At 35.2% G+C, this 17,111-nt stretch overlaps 1 protein-coding gene across 8 annotated transcripts in view; it reads left to right on the top strand.

Moving 5' to 3' along the window:
• The window catches only part of LOC109030874 (multiple PDZ domain protein), a 267,841-nt gene that overhangs the window by 57,321 nt on the left and 193,409 nt on the right, over nt 1-17,111 (top strand). For all 8 annotated transcript variants that reach the window (XM_072300976.1, XM_072300972.1, XM_072300973.1 and 5 more), the window contains 10 exons: nt 22-156; nt 1,091-1,408; nt 2,158-2,326; nt 3,040-3,131; nt 3,701-3,910; nt 4,751-4,960; nt 6,634-6,807; nt 7,462-7,614; nt 8,048-8,284; nt 8,931-9,167. In XM_072300976.1, the coding sequence (XP_072157077.1) occupies nt 22-156; nt 1,091-1,408; nt 2,158-2,326; nt 3,040-3,131; nt 3,701-3,910; nt 4,751-4,960; nt 6,634-6,807; nt 7,462-7,614; nt 8,048-8,284; nt 8,931-9,167 (1,935 nt within the window). The remainder of the gene's footprint in view (nt 1-21; nt 157-1,090; nt 1,409-2,157; nt 2,327-3,039; nt 3,132-3,700; nt 3,911-4,750; nt 4,961-6,633; nt 6,808-7,461; nt 7,615-8,047; nt 8,285-8,930; nt 9,168-17,111) is intronic.

The following is a 17,111-nucleotide window of genomic DNA, read 5'->3' as shown; positions in this document are numbered from 1 at the left end:
TTTTCTTTTTTCTTGCCGTAGTTAAACACTGAATGGGCTCAAGTGGAAGTTATCGACCTGATCAATGATGGGTCGGGGCTTGGCTTCGGAATAATTGGAGGGAGAAGTACAGGAGTCGTAGTAAAAACAATTCTCCGAGGAGGTGTTGCCGAAAGGGTAAGTTATCAAGCTAACTCGTATCTAAGAACTCAGTAATTTTCAAGTTTGTGAATTCAAACTTTCTGTTTGCCAAAAAACCATTGTCTACTCAATCAAGTCTGTCTATCACAGTCTTCAGTAATGTCATATTAAGTTTTGGTAATTTTGAAAAAAAAAAAGAAAATACATTGCGATTTGTTATTAAGAAACTTAAACATCACCATCCTAGTACGGTTGCCACAGTGGAGGAATATTGGGAAAACCAGGGGATGTCAGCACGGTGTCTAGCATCAGGATTATCCCGATTTTCCCGATTCCATCAGGATTTGAGGTCAATCAGGGTTTAATCCTGATTTCATCAGGATTTGAAGAAAAATCGGTCGTAAAATCAGGATTTGAGAAAATTCGACTGTCCGATCGGATTTTTTTATGCTTTCGCATACGTTTATGCAGAAATTTTAATTTTTCTCTGCAAAAAATCAGGATTTGGAAGAATTATGAAATCAGAATTTAGCAGTCAGAAATCAGGAAAAATCAGGATTTCCCGAAATGGAAAAAAAACTAGATACCCTGGTCAGGTAATTTTAAAAAGGCAGGAAAAACCTGGAAATGTCAGGGAAAATCGTCTATCACCTTCATTTGCTCTCGCGAGGTTATTTGATGTTTCGAACAACAAATTTTGCTTGAAAACTATTTCTAACCGTATCTTTTAGACAATCTAGCATTTGATTGATTTTCAGGAAATTTTACCAAAATGCGTCAGGGAATTGTCAGGGAATTCAATTTTTTAAATTTTGTGGCAACCCTGTCCTAGCCAATCTAGTTTTTTCTAGCTTCAATTTCCCTGCAGAATAATGTGGATCTAGCACTGTTCTACTACCCTCAATTATGTTCATGTCAGAATCTGTTTATCAAAAAAAACTGAATAAAACAATTTTTCTTTTCCTTCCAGGATGGCCGGCTACAGAGTGGAGATCATATTCTGCAAATAGGAGGTGTTTCATTGCGCGGAATGGGCCGAGAACAAGTAGCAGCTGTTTTACGTCAAGCAGGGAGCCATGTGCGTCTGATCGTAGCCCGACCAGTGGATGCAGCTGCCACTGACCTCCATCCTCTAGGTTCCCACGCCCCCATCGTCCCGACTAAACTATTGGCTGATGCAGAAGAACTTGATAAGCACCTCATCCAAAACGGTTATAGTACAACATCAAACATCCTTGAACCCTACAACATATTCAGTAGTCCACTCGAATCCGATTTAGATCTTAATGTAAGTAGCTTTTATTTTTATCGAAAGCTTTTGAGCTCTTCAATCATCAAGATTTATTTTTGACAAAAAATTCGGGTTCAGGTTGCAATGATGCTGAAAGTTCAAAGTGCCAGCCATTTGTTCTTGCATATCTATTGTTATCTGCAGCCAGACCCTCTAATTTTCTTGATATTTCTAATAAAATTTTCTTAACAGGTAGGGTAAGAAAAAGTTTCCTTTTCTAAGCAATTCATGGATGCATTTAATAAAAATTCAAGTCCTCTAAAAGTATTCTGAACATTTTCTAAATGGTTTCGAAAGCACTTGATTGTATTCTACAGAGCTCTCTAAAGTCCACCATCGGTAAAAAACGGAAAAGCAAATTTGAGAAAATTGGATTCCATAGGGAAAATCTAGAAAATTGGTCATGGAATCCGAATTTCCGAGTGTGTCGAGCATTTTCCAACTACATGTAGTTTAGCATATGCAGAAGTGAAATATTTGATTCAATTCTTTCAAATATTGTAGTCTGTAAAATCAAATGAGGTTCAATTTATTCTCGTAAAAACTGAGGAAATTTAATTTAAGATATCTAGAAAAATCAGGGAAATATCAGGAAAATCCGAAAGAAAATTTTTGTAGACACACTGAAAAAGTTCTGGGAAGTCTAGAATTTTGGTTTTGAACAATTGTTTCTAGCCGTGAGCCTGAGATTTAAGCTGGAAACTGTTTCTTAGATCCTAATTCTAATCTGCATGTATCCTTTGTAGGAAACGGGGTTGATCGTCGATGTGGCCCCATCACTCCCTGTCCTGACCATGGATATGATACCGCCTGAGTCCTTACAGCCGCTGCCTGACACCGAGAAGTTTACAGTTGTTTTGAAGAAAGATGTTCATGGCCTTGGAATCACGATTGCTGGATATGTCTGTGAGAAAGGTGAGAACTCATTGTCTTTTTGTAGTATTCTCATTCCATTCCAAGTATGCTACAACAGAAACACAGAAGAAAAACTGGCATTTCTCAAAGGAAGGAATCTAACTGCATTCCAAGGTCGCAAAATTCCTTCAAACAATTCAGTTTTTTTACAAGAATGTACTGGTGCAATTTTCATCCAAAATTTTTCTGACTTTTGCATGAAATCAGAGGAAAAATCTTCAGTTGAAAATACCTGATAAATATGCCATAAGCCAGGAGAAATTTGGCAACATTGAAATGCAGTTACGTTATTTCGTGAGGGATGAACAAAATAGCCTCATCAAAATCCACTTCCCCTTTCAGTATCAAATGATCTGTCTTTTCTGTGTCACAAATCTCCAATTCGTAATTGACATAAATTTGAAAAATGGCCAATTACTTTGGTAAAAATACATTTTCATAACTTTTTCCCTTTTATCTGATTTGACCTTCATCAGCCATAATTAAGTATTTTTATTCACATTTTTGGCTTTTACGTGTTGGCCGATTCCAACGCTAATGAAGTAGGACCCGTCTTGAACCATTTAAAATGAGTCAGAACAGTTTGGAAAATTTTTGACATATCTTATTTTGGCCAGTGATATAATCGTCTAACTTCTATTTAGAACAGTTTTGAAACTTGATCTTGTTTATTCCTGTTTTTAACTTTGTTGTGGTTTTCATCAACTTTTCAGAGGAGCTTTCTGGGATTTTTGTCAAAAGTATCAGTGAAGGAAGTGCAGCTGATCTTTGCAAGAAGATTCAAGTCAACGATCGAATCGTCGAGGTTAGTCATTTTATTTTCCTAATTTTTTCTAGTCTTTATTCCACCTAGTGTTTCAAAAATGAAATTTCAAGGAAAAACAAGTAAGCAGAAGTATTTTGCGGGAGATAGCTGTTCAAAGAAATTAATCCAAAGATAGTTTTGTCCATTAAGAAATTAAATTTGTTTTATTTTCCTCGCAAAACTATCAATTTTTTTTTTTTTCTCTATTTTTTCTGTGACCAGAAGCATAAAAAACGTTCACAAATGCTTTTTTATGCGATTATTTTGAAGGATCAGATGTTGAAAGAAAAAGGAAGTTAGTAGTTTTAATCTAATAAGCATTATTTTTTAAAAAAAAATTGCATTAAATCTTATTTTATTTTTTATTATTTTTGTTCATTAAGATAACGTAAATACTAAATGCACGCACTCATTAAAAAAAAAACAAAAAATTTCCCAAATTGATAATATCACTATTAGTCGTGTAAGGCAAGGAAGCTCAAAGAATTTTGAGCTCCAATCACTAACTTTATCAACTCCTGTTCACCGCTTTTTTCCTTTTAATGTAATTGATTCGTTCTTTTCTTCAGGTGGATGGAAAATCGTTGCAAGGTTACACAAATCATCAAGCAGTAGAAGTCTTACGATCAACCGGTCAGACAGTCAAACTGTGTCTTGAGCGATACCTACGAGGACCCAAATTCGAACAACTCCAACAAGCAATAGCCAATAGCCAACTCAAAGCGCCAACTCCTCCGTCCCCGTCTGCCTTGTCTTTACCGAGAGTCCCTATAATGAACGTAAGTTCAGCTCTGTCTATCTCTTTTCTGGTTGTTCATCACCATTAACGCAAAGCCTCTTATCAAGTTTTTACTTATTTTTCCCACCCCTCTAGATAAACGCACAGTGCTGATTGTAAAATTTTATTAGTATTGAACCACCAGCAGGCTGATTATTGAAATTAATAGACAAAGCGCTAGATAAAGAAAACAAAGAGAAAATGGAGTGATCCCTCTTGTTGAAACAGATGGTTGTCATAGATTGAGGGGGAAAATGATGGACTAACGGTAGGTTTCCCGTTGGATTCTGTTAAGCAGTCTATCACCTCTTCTATCCATTGCAACCATCCACTCTCATCATCAGAATTGCTTCATTTTCTTTCTGTCATCTTTGTCTTTCGTTTTGTCTGTTAACGTTAATAATCAGCCTGCAGACAAGGTTCAAAATTAAGCATTCTTATGCGTGTTTCCTATTCAAAATACCAGGTAGAACACAACATGCGCACTGAAAATTACTGGAATCAACTGAATTAGCAACCAAGATATTAATGTTCTTATTTAGCACTAGTCAAGTATAATTTGAATTTCCAAAGATTCCCTGTGGAACACCATTTGGATAGTATAAATTACTGAAATTAACCCTCAACCAAGATACTAATGTTTATATTCAGCACTAGTCACAAAAAATTTTAATTTCCCACTCGCCTGAAAAACCGAAGTCCACTAGAATCAAATCTCACACCACAATGGTTTTGGCAGGTTTCTCAGTAAGCAGTTTTCTAAGTTTGAATAAAGGGCAACAAACTGAACAATGTTACTGAATTCGAGGCTGCCAGTTCTAAAATAATTTTATGCCTCCAGGATGGTGAAACGTGTGAAATCGATCATGAAGGAGAGTCGCAGGACACAGTTGACTCGATAGCCCTGTTTGAAGCGAACAACGCAGATGTAGATTTGGAAAGTATCGAAATGCTTATCGATGATGATTACTCAGGTCCACTAAAACCAACAGTCGAAGCAGCTATTCAAGCAAAATGGTCAAAAATACTCGGGCCTGATGTGGATATTGTGGTAAGTTTCCTGAACTAGATTGTACAGGAACCACGTCAGTTCATGTGAAATTTTTCACCCGCAGTTGAGTCTATTTTCTCTAAATTTTGGTTTTAAACTCCAAAAAATTATGAAATAGAGGCTGTGTAACCTCTCGTATTATTTGTAGGAAAGCAAATATACCCGTTTGTCAATTATTTTTGCAGGAAAATGAGAACAAATTCAGAAGACTGTTGGGGGAAAAATCTCAGTGGGGCTTTTGCAAATGGACTACTAATTTTGGCTTAGCCACAAAAGCACCTATCTGCAGAGAGAAACTAATGACATATTTGTTGTTGTGAATCAAGCTGAAAATCGTAGTTCCCTGGTGCAAGATGTAGTCTAAATGTTGCATCAAGTTGACAAATCGAAGCAATATCGCAAAGATGTAATACGTCTAAAGAAATGGCTCAACCATGATTGAATAAAAAATTGGTTACCTCGGTGACTCAATTTCAAAAAAATTTTTCCAAATGTATAAAATTTGCACGCATTTGCATTGAATATGAATCATCACAAATAAATTATTATAGATAAGATAGTAAGACCAGTACAGATTGGTACAGTACGACCTCGATTTATTGGATTTCACAGGACTACAGATTGATCTGTTGAGTTGCAGAATTCATTAATCCGTCGAGCTTGAAGCCCTTGATAGGATAGGAAGATCAATCTGTTGAATTGTAATCCGATAAATTGAGGCTCTACTGCAACTTAGAATGGTATTTTTTTCTCCTGATGAGTTTAAAAAGATAACTGTAAGACACATCCATGTTCTCTTATTAGGGCTGTGCAAATGTGGTTTTTTTTATGTCGAATCGAATCGAATATTTTGAAAAAGTTTCAAATTCGAATCGAATATTTTTAGTTTTTACCTATTTTTGACCAAAACCAACCTCTGTGTTGGTCGAAGTAAAAATTGAATAAATACTTTTTTTCCTTCTAACTTTTAAATTTTAATTAAAGAAATTACTATTATGGATAAAAAGATAAGAATTAATCAATTCATTTAATTATCAAATGGTTTTGCGAACATTTTGATTTGCTGGGAAAAGAAAAGAAGGGAGAAAAAATTGTTTCCTTTTAGGACGACCAATTGATTGAACTGTCGTGGAACTGTAAAACTGCTTCTTACTGTCCTAAACTTCGTTTTATTCAGTTTTACTCCACATCAATGCTGATCTCGTAAAGACAGTCTAGCAACATTGTAAAGACCGGGGTGCCGCGCAGGGCGGAGAAGGATAGGTTATGGAGGTTAGTGCATTCGCCCATTTGTATGCCATGTTGATGACGTATTAGGTGGAACTCAAGTGGCGCAAATTTTGAATTGATCCATCTTAAGCGAGTGCCGTGCGCTGCATGAACCCATGAAACATTGGCCTTTGTTTACCTAACCTCAAAATAAGTAGTTTGAACTGCGCGCCGTATCGAGTTCTTACTAGTACATCATAAATATAGCCGGATGTACGAATATTCCGTCTTTTTTGTTGGATATTCGAAGTTTGGTCAATGTTGTCGAATAATTCGCTTATTCGGGGTTTCTAGGTTCGAGTTCGAATCGAATATCGGAAAAATTATTCAAACTCGCCCTACTTATTTTCTTTAATAAGGGAATGAGACACTTAAAACATTTTTTATTTTTTGTCTCGTGTTAGGTGGGACAGTTATGCAAGTTCGGAGAAGGAGGCGGTCTTGGCATCAGTTTAGAAGGGACTGTGGATGTGGAAGACGGACAAGAAGTAAGACCACACCACTACATCCGCTCAATTCTACCGGAGGGGCCAGTTGGAAGAAACGGCAGACTGAAATCTGGAGATGAACTCCTGGAGGTATCGCTATCTCATCATTTTTTTTTTCAGAGTATTTACCGGGTCTTGAAAATTCGGAAATTTCCAATTGCAGTCAACCCCTGCCAAGTTGAATCAAGCTTGAGTTCAGTTTAGTGGAATTTCAAGTTAAGCATCCGCCCTCTAAGTCAAATTTTCACCAAAAAAATTTGACGTAAAGCAGTGTCTTACAGATTTTGTGAGATGTCTAGGAATACAATGGGCAGAGTGTATTCTTACAGATTTTGTGAGATGTCTAGGAATACAATGGGCAGAGTGTATTCCAGCAAATTCCGAATACAGCGGAAGCAGACAGTTATGTCACTAGGTAAAAAAGCATCTCACTAAATGTATTTATTAATTGAGCTGTGAGAATTATGCAATAAGTAACTACACGCATGCGTGATCATTAAAGGTCGAGCAAAGTTTGCAAAGGTAGCCATTTTGCAAGTCCAATGTCCAATTGTTCAGATGTTAGCAGCAGAGAAGTACTGAAAAATAACTTAATTTTGTCTGAAAGCGGGCACTTAATTTGTTTTATAAGCCAGGAACTTTTTTTTAAAACTCTTCTAATTTTATTGAAAGGCCCTTGCTGAATTTTTACAGAATCTATACTTTGCTCATTAATGTTGATTGTTTGTCCTATTCCCTGCACAGGTTAATGGTGAGAGGTTGCTCGGAATGAATCATGTAGAAGTTGTAAGCATCTTAAAGGAATTGCCGATTAATGTCAGAATGGTTTGCGCCAGAAGGAAAGGAGAAAATCGTCTGATTGATACATCACAAGACCGAGCCGCTTTTGCAGCCAGAGTACGTTTCTTGCTTTTTGCTTTTTCTTAACTGCATCCTGTTTTCCTCTTGTTTAAAAAAATTCATTGGACATTTTTTTATATGTTTTTTCAATGGACTCAGTTGCTTTTCAAATTTCATGAACCAGTTTTAAAAAAGCTCATTACAACTGAATACAAGTTAAATTATAGGAGCACATGATACATTTTTACATTTTTGTAAGTAACTTAGTCAACAGCCTGCTTGGATCTTCGTTTCACAAACTTCTTGCATCAAATAGCAAAAATTAATTAATTGTACTAATATCTCAATCATCAGAAAATGATTTAATGAGGAAGATTTTTATGAAGTTAGGATTTCAAGTGCCAAGCTTTTCAAACAGTTCATTCGATCTTTGTTTTCACCATGTCTTGCCACTTAGATTTTAATATTGTTGCGTTTCCTATCTCTGCAGAGTTTACTGGGTGGAAGTTTGCAGAATTTGATTCCAGCGATGGATAGACTCGTAAAAGCAAAATCAGATGGTTCACTCGCATCATCAGCCACAGTAACAACCGACCCCAGTCTCTCGAAATTGAAGAGTCGCTCATTGGAACCACTAACTGGCCTTGCAATGTGGAGTTCAGAACCACATATTATTGAGCTTATGAAAGGCGAACGAGGGCTTGGTTTCTCTATCCTTGATTACCAGGTAAGATTACCAGTTTGTATTTTGTTTTTCATAAGGAGCATCCTATAAATTAGCGAAATTCTCTTCTCCCTCAAAAGAAATTAGGAGTATCCTTGTATCTAAGGAAAAATGTCAAATTTTCTCGCATCTTCCTGATAACATCTTAATCCAAAGGAAACAACCTTTCACTCCGAGGTAGAGTCAAATGATGCTGGAGTGATTGTTGATTTCCGATCCAGTGCCTGTACTTTTTTCTATTTTCTAAGTTCAAATTCTATGGAATATCAGTAAATATTCAATCGGCAAGGATGTGCCTGTCAAATCTGGAAAACTTACTGTAAACAGAAAAATATTGGGGAAAGGTGTCATATTTTATTATTATATTATATTTTTGTTTATATGAGATTTTCGAGGTAAAGAAGTCCAGTTTCTATGGACAGAGGTTTTTTTCCTCCTTTTTTTTTCTATATAATAGAGACATTTTTCTCCACAAATCAAATTTTGAGATTTATTAGAAAACGGTTCAATGTCAAGAATCGGTTGCAAATAGTTGAGCCCACTTTTTTGCAAAGCAAGGGTGTGAGGTCGTATAACTGAGCAAGTGTGCACGTGAAATATAGCATTATTTGATTTGCACCCTTCATGAATTTTCTGCTGTTTTTTTCAGGATCCGATGAACCCAAGCGAGAGTGTAATCGTGATCCGTTCATTGGTACCAGGAGGCGTGGCGCAATTGGACGGCAGGTTAATACCGGGCGATCGGCTGCTGAGCGTCAACTCAACCAATCTGGAGAACGCCTCGTTGGATCAGGCTGTGCAAGCGTTGAAAGGTGCTCCAAAAGGTGTCGTGAAAATCGGCGTTGCCAAACCGTTACCCATCCCGGACAGCGTCTCGCAAAGCCAGGTGAGTGAAGAGGATCATCCACCCAAAACCTCAATGACCGTTACGACAACGCATCAAGGCGAATATTACAATGACGTGACCGAGGGCGGCTCCAGTCTTCTCAAATCGGAGAGTTTCTGATACGGGCTCTAAATTTTGTCATCTCGCCCTCATCAAACTCATGTTTTTTTCTGTAGTCAAAATGGTTTGTCAACACATCAGTGGTCTTTCTCGAGATATTTGATGATGAAAAGTAAACAGTTCTCCAGCCTCTGAAAGATTGATCCCTTTGCCTACCACCAAAAAAAGAGGAAAAAAACCATCAATTTAATACAAGTTTTTCCTTTTTTGTTTGTGGGGCATGAGGGCTAGGGAAATACGGGCAGCAAAAAAAACTTAAAAATTTTTCGATTATTTTTTTTTCATCTCTGTAAATGAATTGAATTTCTTCAGTTCATCAGCTGCTCTCGGCACTTATCAATTTGAAGGTTTTGAAGCCTTAAGGTATTTCCTGCCCTGAGTTATTTTTTACAAGTATGTAGTCCAATCCCCCATTTTTGCTCCTTGTTCAACTCATAGCAGCTTTTGCTGTACTTTTTTGATCGGTGATTCTGCCAATTAAAAACCAACAGTTTTAAAGGAGAAATCGCAGCCAAGTATTGCCGCAATTAAAAACACATTCCACCCCAAACTTTCAGCTTTTTACGGTTTTGTCGGTTATCCCAGCCATCACCGTCATTTCCCTTCTTTTTTCATATCATACGGCTTCCTTTCAGATTTTCTATGACTTTTGTACATAAACTTTGGTAATAATAATCAATTATTTTATTATTTCTCATTCATTCAAATCTATCGGAATTGATTTTAATGGCTGTGGGATTTTTGTTGTGAATTTCGTGAAACATCCTCCTTGAATGCTTCTAAGCCAGCCTTTACGGAAAAGCAGCTTTTGTTCCAATCATTGCGTATCATCATTTAATTTTAAATATCATAAAATTTTCATCCATTTTTCTGAAATTACAAGAGAGAGTTTTCCCAAAACTCAATCCTGCTCCATCTTAAGATAAAGCCACAGCACACTCTCTACCTAGCAGCCCCAAGGGAAAGCGCTGGCACACCTGTATTCTTAACACTTAAAACTTTTCAATCATTTTATGAAACGATGCTCATTTCTTCTCGTGGGTCCCAGCTTAAGAGCATCCATGAAGTCCCTTATGCTTGTTATGCCAGAAAGTCCTCCCCCTTATTGTATTAATCTCGCATGGAACTTTTAATGTTTGTTTCTTCTCGGCCTGATTTTATGTGTGTCATCCCTCGAGGCAATTTTTTTTTGCATATCTCTGGTTTGGTTTTTTCCCCTTACCTTTCTCAGAATCAATGAGGCAAAATTCTGGAAAGTCAGAATAAAATTTCCGAAGTGTCCTCAAGGCTGGGTAACCGGAAGGCTTCGGGGGTTTTCATTTTTCATGAAAAAGATTAGAATTCTAGTTATCTTGCTTAGTTTTCCCTTTTCCTTCGAGTCCTCCAGATGGCTCTAATGATGATATCAGAAAATGCAAACTTGAAACTTTGTGTTGAGTAGTAAAAATGACTCCTTTTTATCAATGCATGTCAGTAAATCAAAAGGATCATCGTTGGAGATTTTTCTGCCCTTTTGTTCCTGGAAAATCTAGACAAACCAGAGATTATTTTCTCTTATACCGATAGATATCCTGATTTAGAATTAACTGGTTTTTTTGCAGCAGCCTGTGTACTCGAATTCCTCCCCCCTTTCTTTTTTAGAATCTAAAAGTTGAATACTAAATTAGAAGTTTTTATGTATCACCTTACGAAGCCTTTGGTTTTTTTAATATCATTATCTCGCATTATTCCCCCTTCAAAGTCAAGAAATGTCTACTCTCCGGGATCACCCTACTTAAACGTCAGATTCTTTAGCTCTTTGCTTGTGTCCTCTAGATCCTGTGTCTCTTTCAATGGGCATTTTGCTGCATGAGTATGAAATGTTCTTTAGTAAAATTCGACTGTTACCGTAACTCTTCCTCTATCTTTTACTCTAACTCAGTTTCATCCAAGGACCTAACTTCCAATTTGTGGAAGATAGGGCCCTTGTTGCAAGTACCTTACTAATCTTATTTTTAAATTTTACTTTTTTAGCAACTTAAAGTTTCAGACCTCTATGTTAGTTCTGACAATCAACAATCTAAAGTAATTTTTAGCATTTTTAAATGGATTGAATGACTTATTACCTGCTCTAGAATTCCTCTCTGCGGAATTCATAAAATTCTACAAGTATTCTTTATCCAAATCCTTTACAAATCTGTGACTTGATGAAAGATTTCCTCTTTAGCAGAGAAATGAAGAATACTCTACCAAGACAGTGTGATCCAACGCAACATCTTGGATCTGATCATCTATGCGTGTAAATAAACGCTACATCTATCAATTAGGCATTCATCTCTTCAAAATCCTTGCATCTCCCTTATCACTGTTTATCCCTATTTCCAATATCGCACTTTTAAATTTAATCCACTGTAAAAATAGGGGTTTCAATATTGAGCTCCTGATTTGTCTTGGATTCTTTTCTCGTGTGTAAATTAAACCACTAGCGATTAATTATGATGTTGCCTTATCTCAAATTTTAATGATAGAAGTATTATAAAAGTTTTAGAGCTCGCTCAAACAACTATTCTAGTGAAAATGCAATTAGTTTTGACTAGTAGCGAACAAATTGGACCAAAACCAATGTATTGGTTAATGGGTAGATAAAATTTAAATATTCATCACTTAATCGTGTAACTTTTTTCGTTTTTTCATTTTCGTTTTGAAAGAACTGTCAAAATGAGTGATGCATTTTTGTGATTTTTAGTACTAACTTTTATAAGTGTAATCTAAATATACAATTTCTTTAAAGCTGCTCAAATATCCTTGATCTCTGAGGTTAAATTTCATGAACAAAACACACTAAATTATGTGATGATTTTCCTGCCTTTGAAAACAATAATCTTTTCCACTCATAAATTTATGGCTTGATATAAAACTCAGCTTCGATTTCCTACAAGTTACATCAAGTAAGTTGTTGTTTTATCAGATCCATGTGCCCTCATTGTGGTCGTGGATAAATACTTGAAGGTTAAAATTTTAATTTTGATGATCCGTGTAAGAAATTAGATTATATGGATGATTAACTATTTTGAAAAACCCTTTCAATTTCAAAGCTTCCTTGAAAATAGTGCGAAAAAGTTAATTCTGTTCAGCTCAATTCTAGTAAATTTGATGTATTTGAAGTGCAATAAGACGCATTTCTAGCCTTTAAAAATTTTAATTAAAAAATCTAAAGTTCACAAATTTTAAACATAGTGCTAGATTATTTAGCAGGAATCTTCAGATACTCCTTGAAATTTTCCTGATTTGAAATCGCACTAAAATCTCCCCCTCATGTATTGAAACGTTCTACTTTCGTCACTTACAGAAGGATTTCAAGCCAAGGAAATTTCCAGGAGTATTTTTCTTTTTAAACTTCAGAATTGACTTTAATTTTTCAATTTGATTTATTTTTTAATCCTAGATTTTGTTATTGTTGACAATGCAAATGATCAGAATGTGTCTACCATTGATCACAACTCGGGTATTCTGTCTGCCGTGCATTTCCATATGGAGTGATTTTCTCAAAAGCATCTTATATCATTTCAGAGCCTCTAATAGTATTTTCTTCTTGATATTATGCCACCTCCTACAGGAAATAACATATCTAAATTGTGCTTTTTCAGTATTTCTTGATACATTTTTTTTTTCCCAGGAGAACTGTTGCATGAAATCGCCTGAAATGTCCAATGATTTTTCCTAACACTTGTAAGGAAAGACACTATTATCAGACAAATTTGTGCAACGGTTCTCCCACAAAAAAATAAAATGTTTATGGCAATACTGAAACAGCGCAGACAAAATGCGTTTTCTAGTGTGGGAGCTAACAATTTATGTAATCTTTTCTAACAGCAGACAGATTTCCAACTTTAAGTTTTCTTTCTTTCTCTTTAATTTGGTTTTAGGATAAGTTTGTTCACTTAAAAATCATCAGAGGCTTACTGCCCTCTTTTTCCCCAAAAGTTCTGAAAAAGCAGAAGTTGTTTGTCGAACGTTTAACTTATTAAAACATTTTTAACTGAATTCTTGACCATATACAGGAGGAGGGACCACAAAACAAAGAGGAGTATCTTAAGAGAGAGAGCCTGGTTGAAAAATCCCAATTTAAGTTACCAACAGAAAATCTTCTCTAGTAACTTGGAGAATGAGTCGCAAGCAGTTTAGTTAATTTTAGTGCTTAAAGAAAGCCTAAAATTGCTCTATGATCCTTCAATGTTTGAGTCTACAATATGGCAGATCAAATTTTGAATGACTGTTCCTGGAAACCTAGTTTTTCAAACTATAAATAAATCTCAAATCGTTTTAATTTTGGTCTGATCTAACATTTATGTGAGTTTTTTGTGTCTGAATAAGTTTCAAAATTTAATACAAATATTCAGGTCCCTTCTCCTATAGACGGCCAATTCTAGAAAACTTTTCTATTAGTGACAGGGAAAGAGAAAGGAGTAAAACTTGTTTCCAAGTCAAAAATGACTCATTAAAGTCCAAAATATTAAAATTGATCAATCAGTGAAAACTTCAAAAAATGCCTCTAATTCTAATTATTAAAATCATCACTAAAGATGAGATGTAAGTTTTTTCCGTCTTCTCTGTCATATCTCAGTTCTGCTTTCTTGAATTTTTTAATACATCTGTAGTTTTTCTATCGTTAAATGTGGCATGACTTCCTAAAATCATTGTTGTTTTGCACCCGAGATATTTTTGCATGTTTGTCCACAGTGATCCATTTCATGAACATGACTCCTGAGTGATTGTTAGTGCAAAATTTTTTTAAAGTCAGAGCACTAAATATTGTGGGTAAAATTGAAGTCACTAACATATCATAGCTACATAGATTTATCTACCTTCAACATTCAATTTGTGCTATTTTTTTGGAGGAAGAACATACCGATTCTCTTATTAACTTTCATCGTTAAAAATCTTGATCGAGCAAAAATGAAGGAAAAAATATCAGAGAATTGTGTTAAATAACACTTCGACAATAAAAACATGAACACAACTTCTACCTTTATGGTCCAAATGATGAAATAATGTATGATTAATTTTGAATTATTAATGGATAATTATATCAGTGTATTTTAAGGTAAGAGAATAGAGTCTTTCATATGCTTCTTCAGTCATGAACTAAAGATTTGGAACACTTGCACTACTCTTGGGAATCATGTCAATTACATTGAAAAATACCTTCTTGTTCTTGTATGTTTTTCTCTCTTTCATTTTCCGCGAATTTTAATACTTATTATTTAACCAAAAAATAAATGAAATGAATACAATGGCAAACTGGTTGTTTTGTGCTCAATGTCATCTTTGTAGCTCTGTTTCTTTCAGCTTACAGAGATCCATGACAGATCGTGTACGCTTGTAGTTTCATGTGCGTTTTTGAGCTTCAAAATTTTCTATCATAGATTAGTTAGATTCTCTCCTTTTTCCATACCCAGGAAAAAGTACTCTTAATTATTTTCTATCTGTCTTTTATTTTAACAATCCAATCATGAATCGCCAAGCTGCAAAAAATGCATAACTGAAGTTGAAAGATTTTTATGCGACCGCTCTGAAATTTTACCTCAACAGCCTGAAAAGCATATCATACAAGACAGTTCATTTAAGATTTCTAGCTTTCATATTTATTTAAGACGGTGTTTATTAAAGCACCACTGGATGCTATGTAGAGAAGAGGGTTGTTGTGAAACCCATCTTCACAGTAAATCCCTTTTAACATTATTTCCGATGAATCGCATCAAATTGAATGGAATTTTTGCATGTGTCCTTTAAAAGCATCTCATGATTAATGCAAATTCTCATTTCCTCTCCGTTTGATTTTATCTCCATCTGAAGTTATCAGATTTGATTTTGTGACGGTCTAAAATATGAGTCTTGAAAATCTTGTTGGGCCTAGAAGGATGATCCGGTCAAAGAACAAGATAAAAACTAATTTCATATAGCTCTCATTTTTAAATTTTTCCTATTTTGCATGCAAGTATTCTATCCTGATTTTATCCAAGTACTCAAGTGCAGATTCTTTGGAAAGCAGGACAGTTTTTCTAACATGGACATTACTGATGTTCATTTATCTAAACAGGGATGGAAGGAACAGCACCATCTTTGGCAAACTGAAGTGATATAATTCTGCTTTCGATTGGAGTGGCTCTAAGTGGGAGCAATCTTCCATTGCTTCTCATTTGAGCATTTCTTATCTGTTTTCAGAAGGCTCATTAACTGTGTTTGATTTAAATTGCTCAATTGAATCAATGCTAAACCAACTAAATATGTTTCTATTTTACGCTTAAAACAATAGGAATAATTTTTACTCTCATGTAACTTCATGGTGAGAAAGTGGACTGCTTAGTCTTAGTCTTTCTCTCTGATTTATCCTGCTCATCTCGGTCGTCTTGCAACTCTTAGAGCCCTGAAAAAGGTGAAGTGTGAAATAGGAAACGCAAGTGGTATTACAATTAACATTCTTAATTTTTTCTTATTCTTCTTTGGCATTCAAGAACAGGCATCTAAAAACCTCTCTCAGAGCTTGTACAAAGAACATTATCTCTTTTGTTAACCATAGCAGCTCTGTGAGTAGGTATCTGTTCTTTTATTGTGCAGAGGAACAATATTCCACAGTAACATTCTACAATGTGCTAAATAATGCATGTGACCGTATGTAAATAAAGACAAAAACAAATAAACCGATAAACACAATCTGAACTATGAATCACTATTTTCTGGATCCCAGCAGTCTATACTCTTACTTTAAGATCGCTGAAATAACGGTGCTCCTATCCATCCCTGATTTACAAAGGTTGCAGTATTCACACGCTGAATCAGAAGTAAAAGTATCAGAGGAAAAACTATATGCCTCTTTTTCAATCTAATTCACTTTCAAAGACTTGGAAATCGTATTTTGACTCAGTTTTAGCAGGCAAGAACCAAGTGTGTCTTGATTCCTTTTGCAAAACACCTTTTTACATCATGAAAATAAAAAGGAATTTGCACTATCTGAACTCTCTTGCTACCCTGTACCTTTTTTAACCCTTGAATTTGATTAAGTGCCCAATAAATCATTCACCTGTTGGCCGTTTGTTTTAAATTGACGTCTTTTTAACTTTGGATGTCGCCTATGCAACTAAACAATAGTTATTGAGAAAAAATGTGTTTTGATCTTTGTAGTTGTTAATGTTAACCATCTACTACTTTTGATCTTTCGAGCATTGGAAAATTGGCATAAATGAATGGCCAGTATCCTTCCGTCACTTTGTTATTATTCCAGAGTACTTTTTACAGTTTCATTACTTCTACACAAAAGCGAATCCGAATGCAAATGTTAAATCTTCTCACATCTGTCAGTGTGAAAAGTCTAATTATTCTAGCAAATGCCTGCAATGATTTTTCCTCCCAATTTCTGGAACAACGTTGCAGTAATTTTTACCAGATGATTTTGTCTACACCTTTCTATTATTCATTTATATTTTCCTTATCGCCCACCCCAAATTTCAATTGCCTCTATCATGCTGTTCTACCAAAGTATTAGTTATAATTTTTAATAGAGAATTTATCACTTTTTATCAGCAAACCAATAATTGTTCATGCCCTCATCTTTTTCATCTGAGCTTAATTCCTGAACTGGATTGTATCACAGTATTTTTATTTAGCATTAGTTTTAATATTTCGGTGCATTTCGCTGGTATTTATTGTTTTGGGAACACTGTATTTCGATAATTATTTATTCCGATTATATTAAGGATATACAATTGAATAAAGAATTGTATTAATTATATTCTGGGTTTTTATTCAAAATCTTCCTGGAAGGAGGAATAAAAATTGAAACACACA

This window comes from Bemisia tabaci, chromosome 5, assembly GCF_918797505.1.
Source record: "Bemisia tabaci chromosome 5, PGI_BMITA_v3".
In the NCBI taxonomy this organism is placed as follows: domain Eukaryota; kingdom Metazoa; phylum Arthropoda; class Insecta; order Hemiptera; family Aleyrodidae; genus Bemisia; species Bemisia tabaci.
The sequence above is the reverse complement of the archived record's forward strand: the minus strand, read 5'-3'. Positions and strand labels throughout refer to the sequence as shown.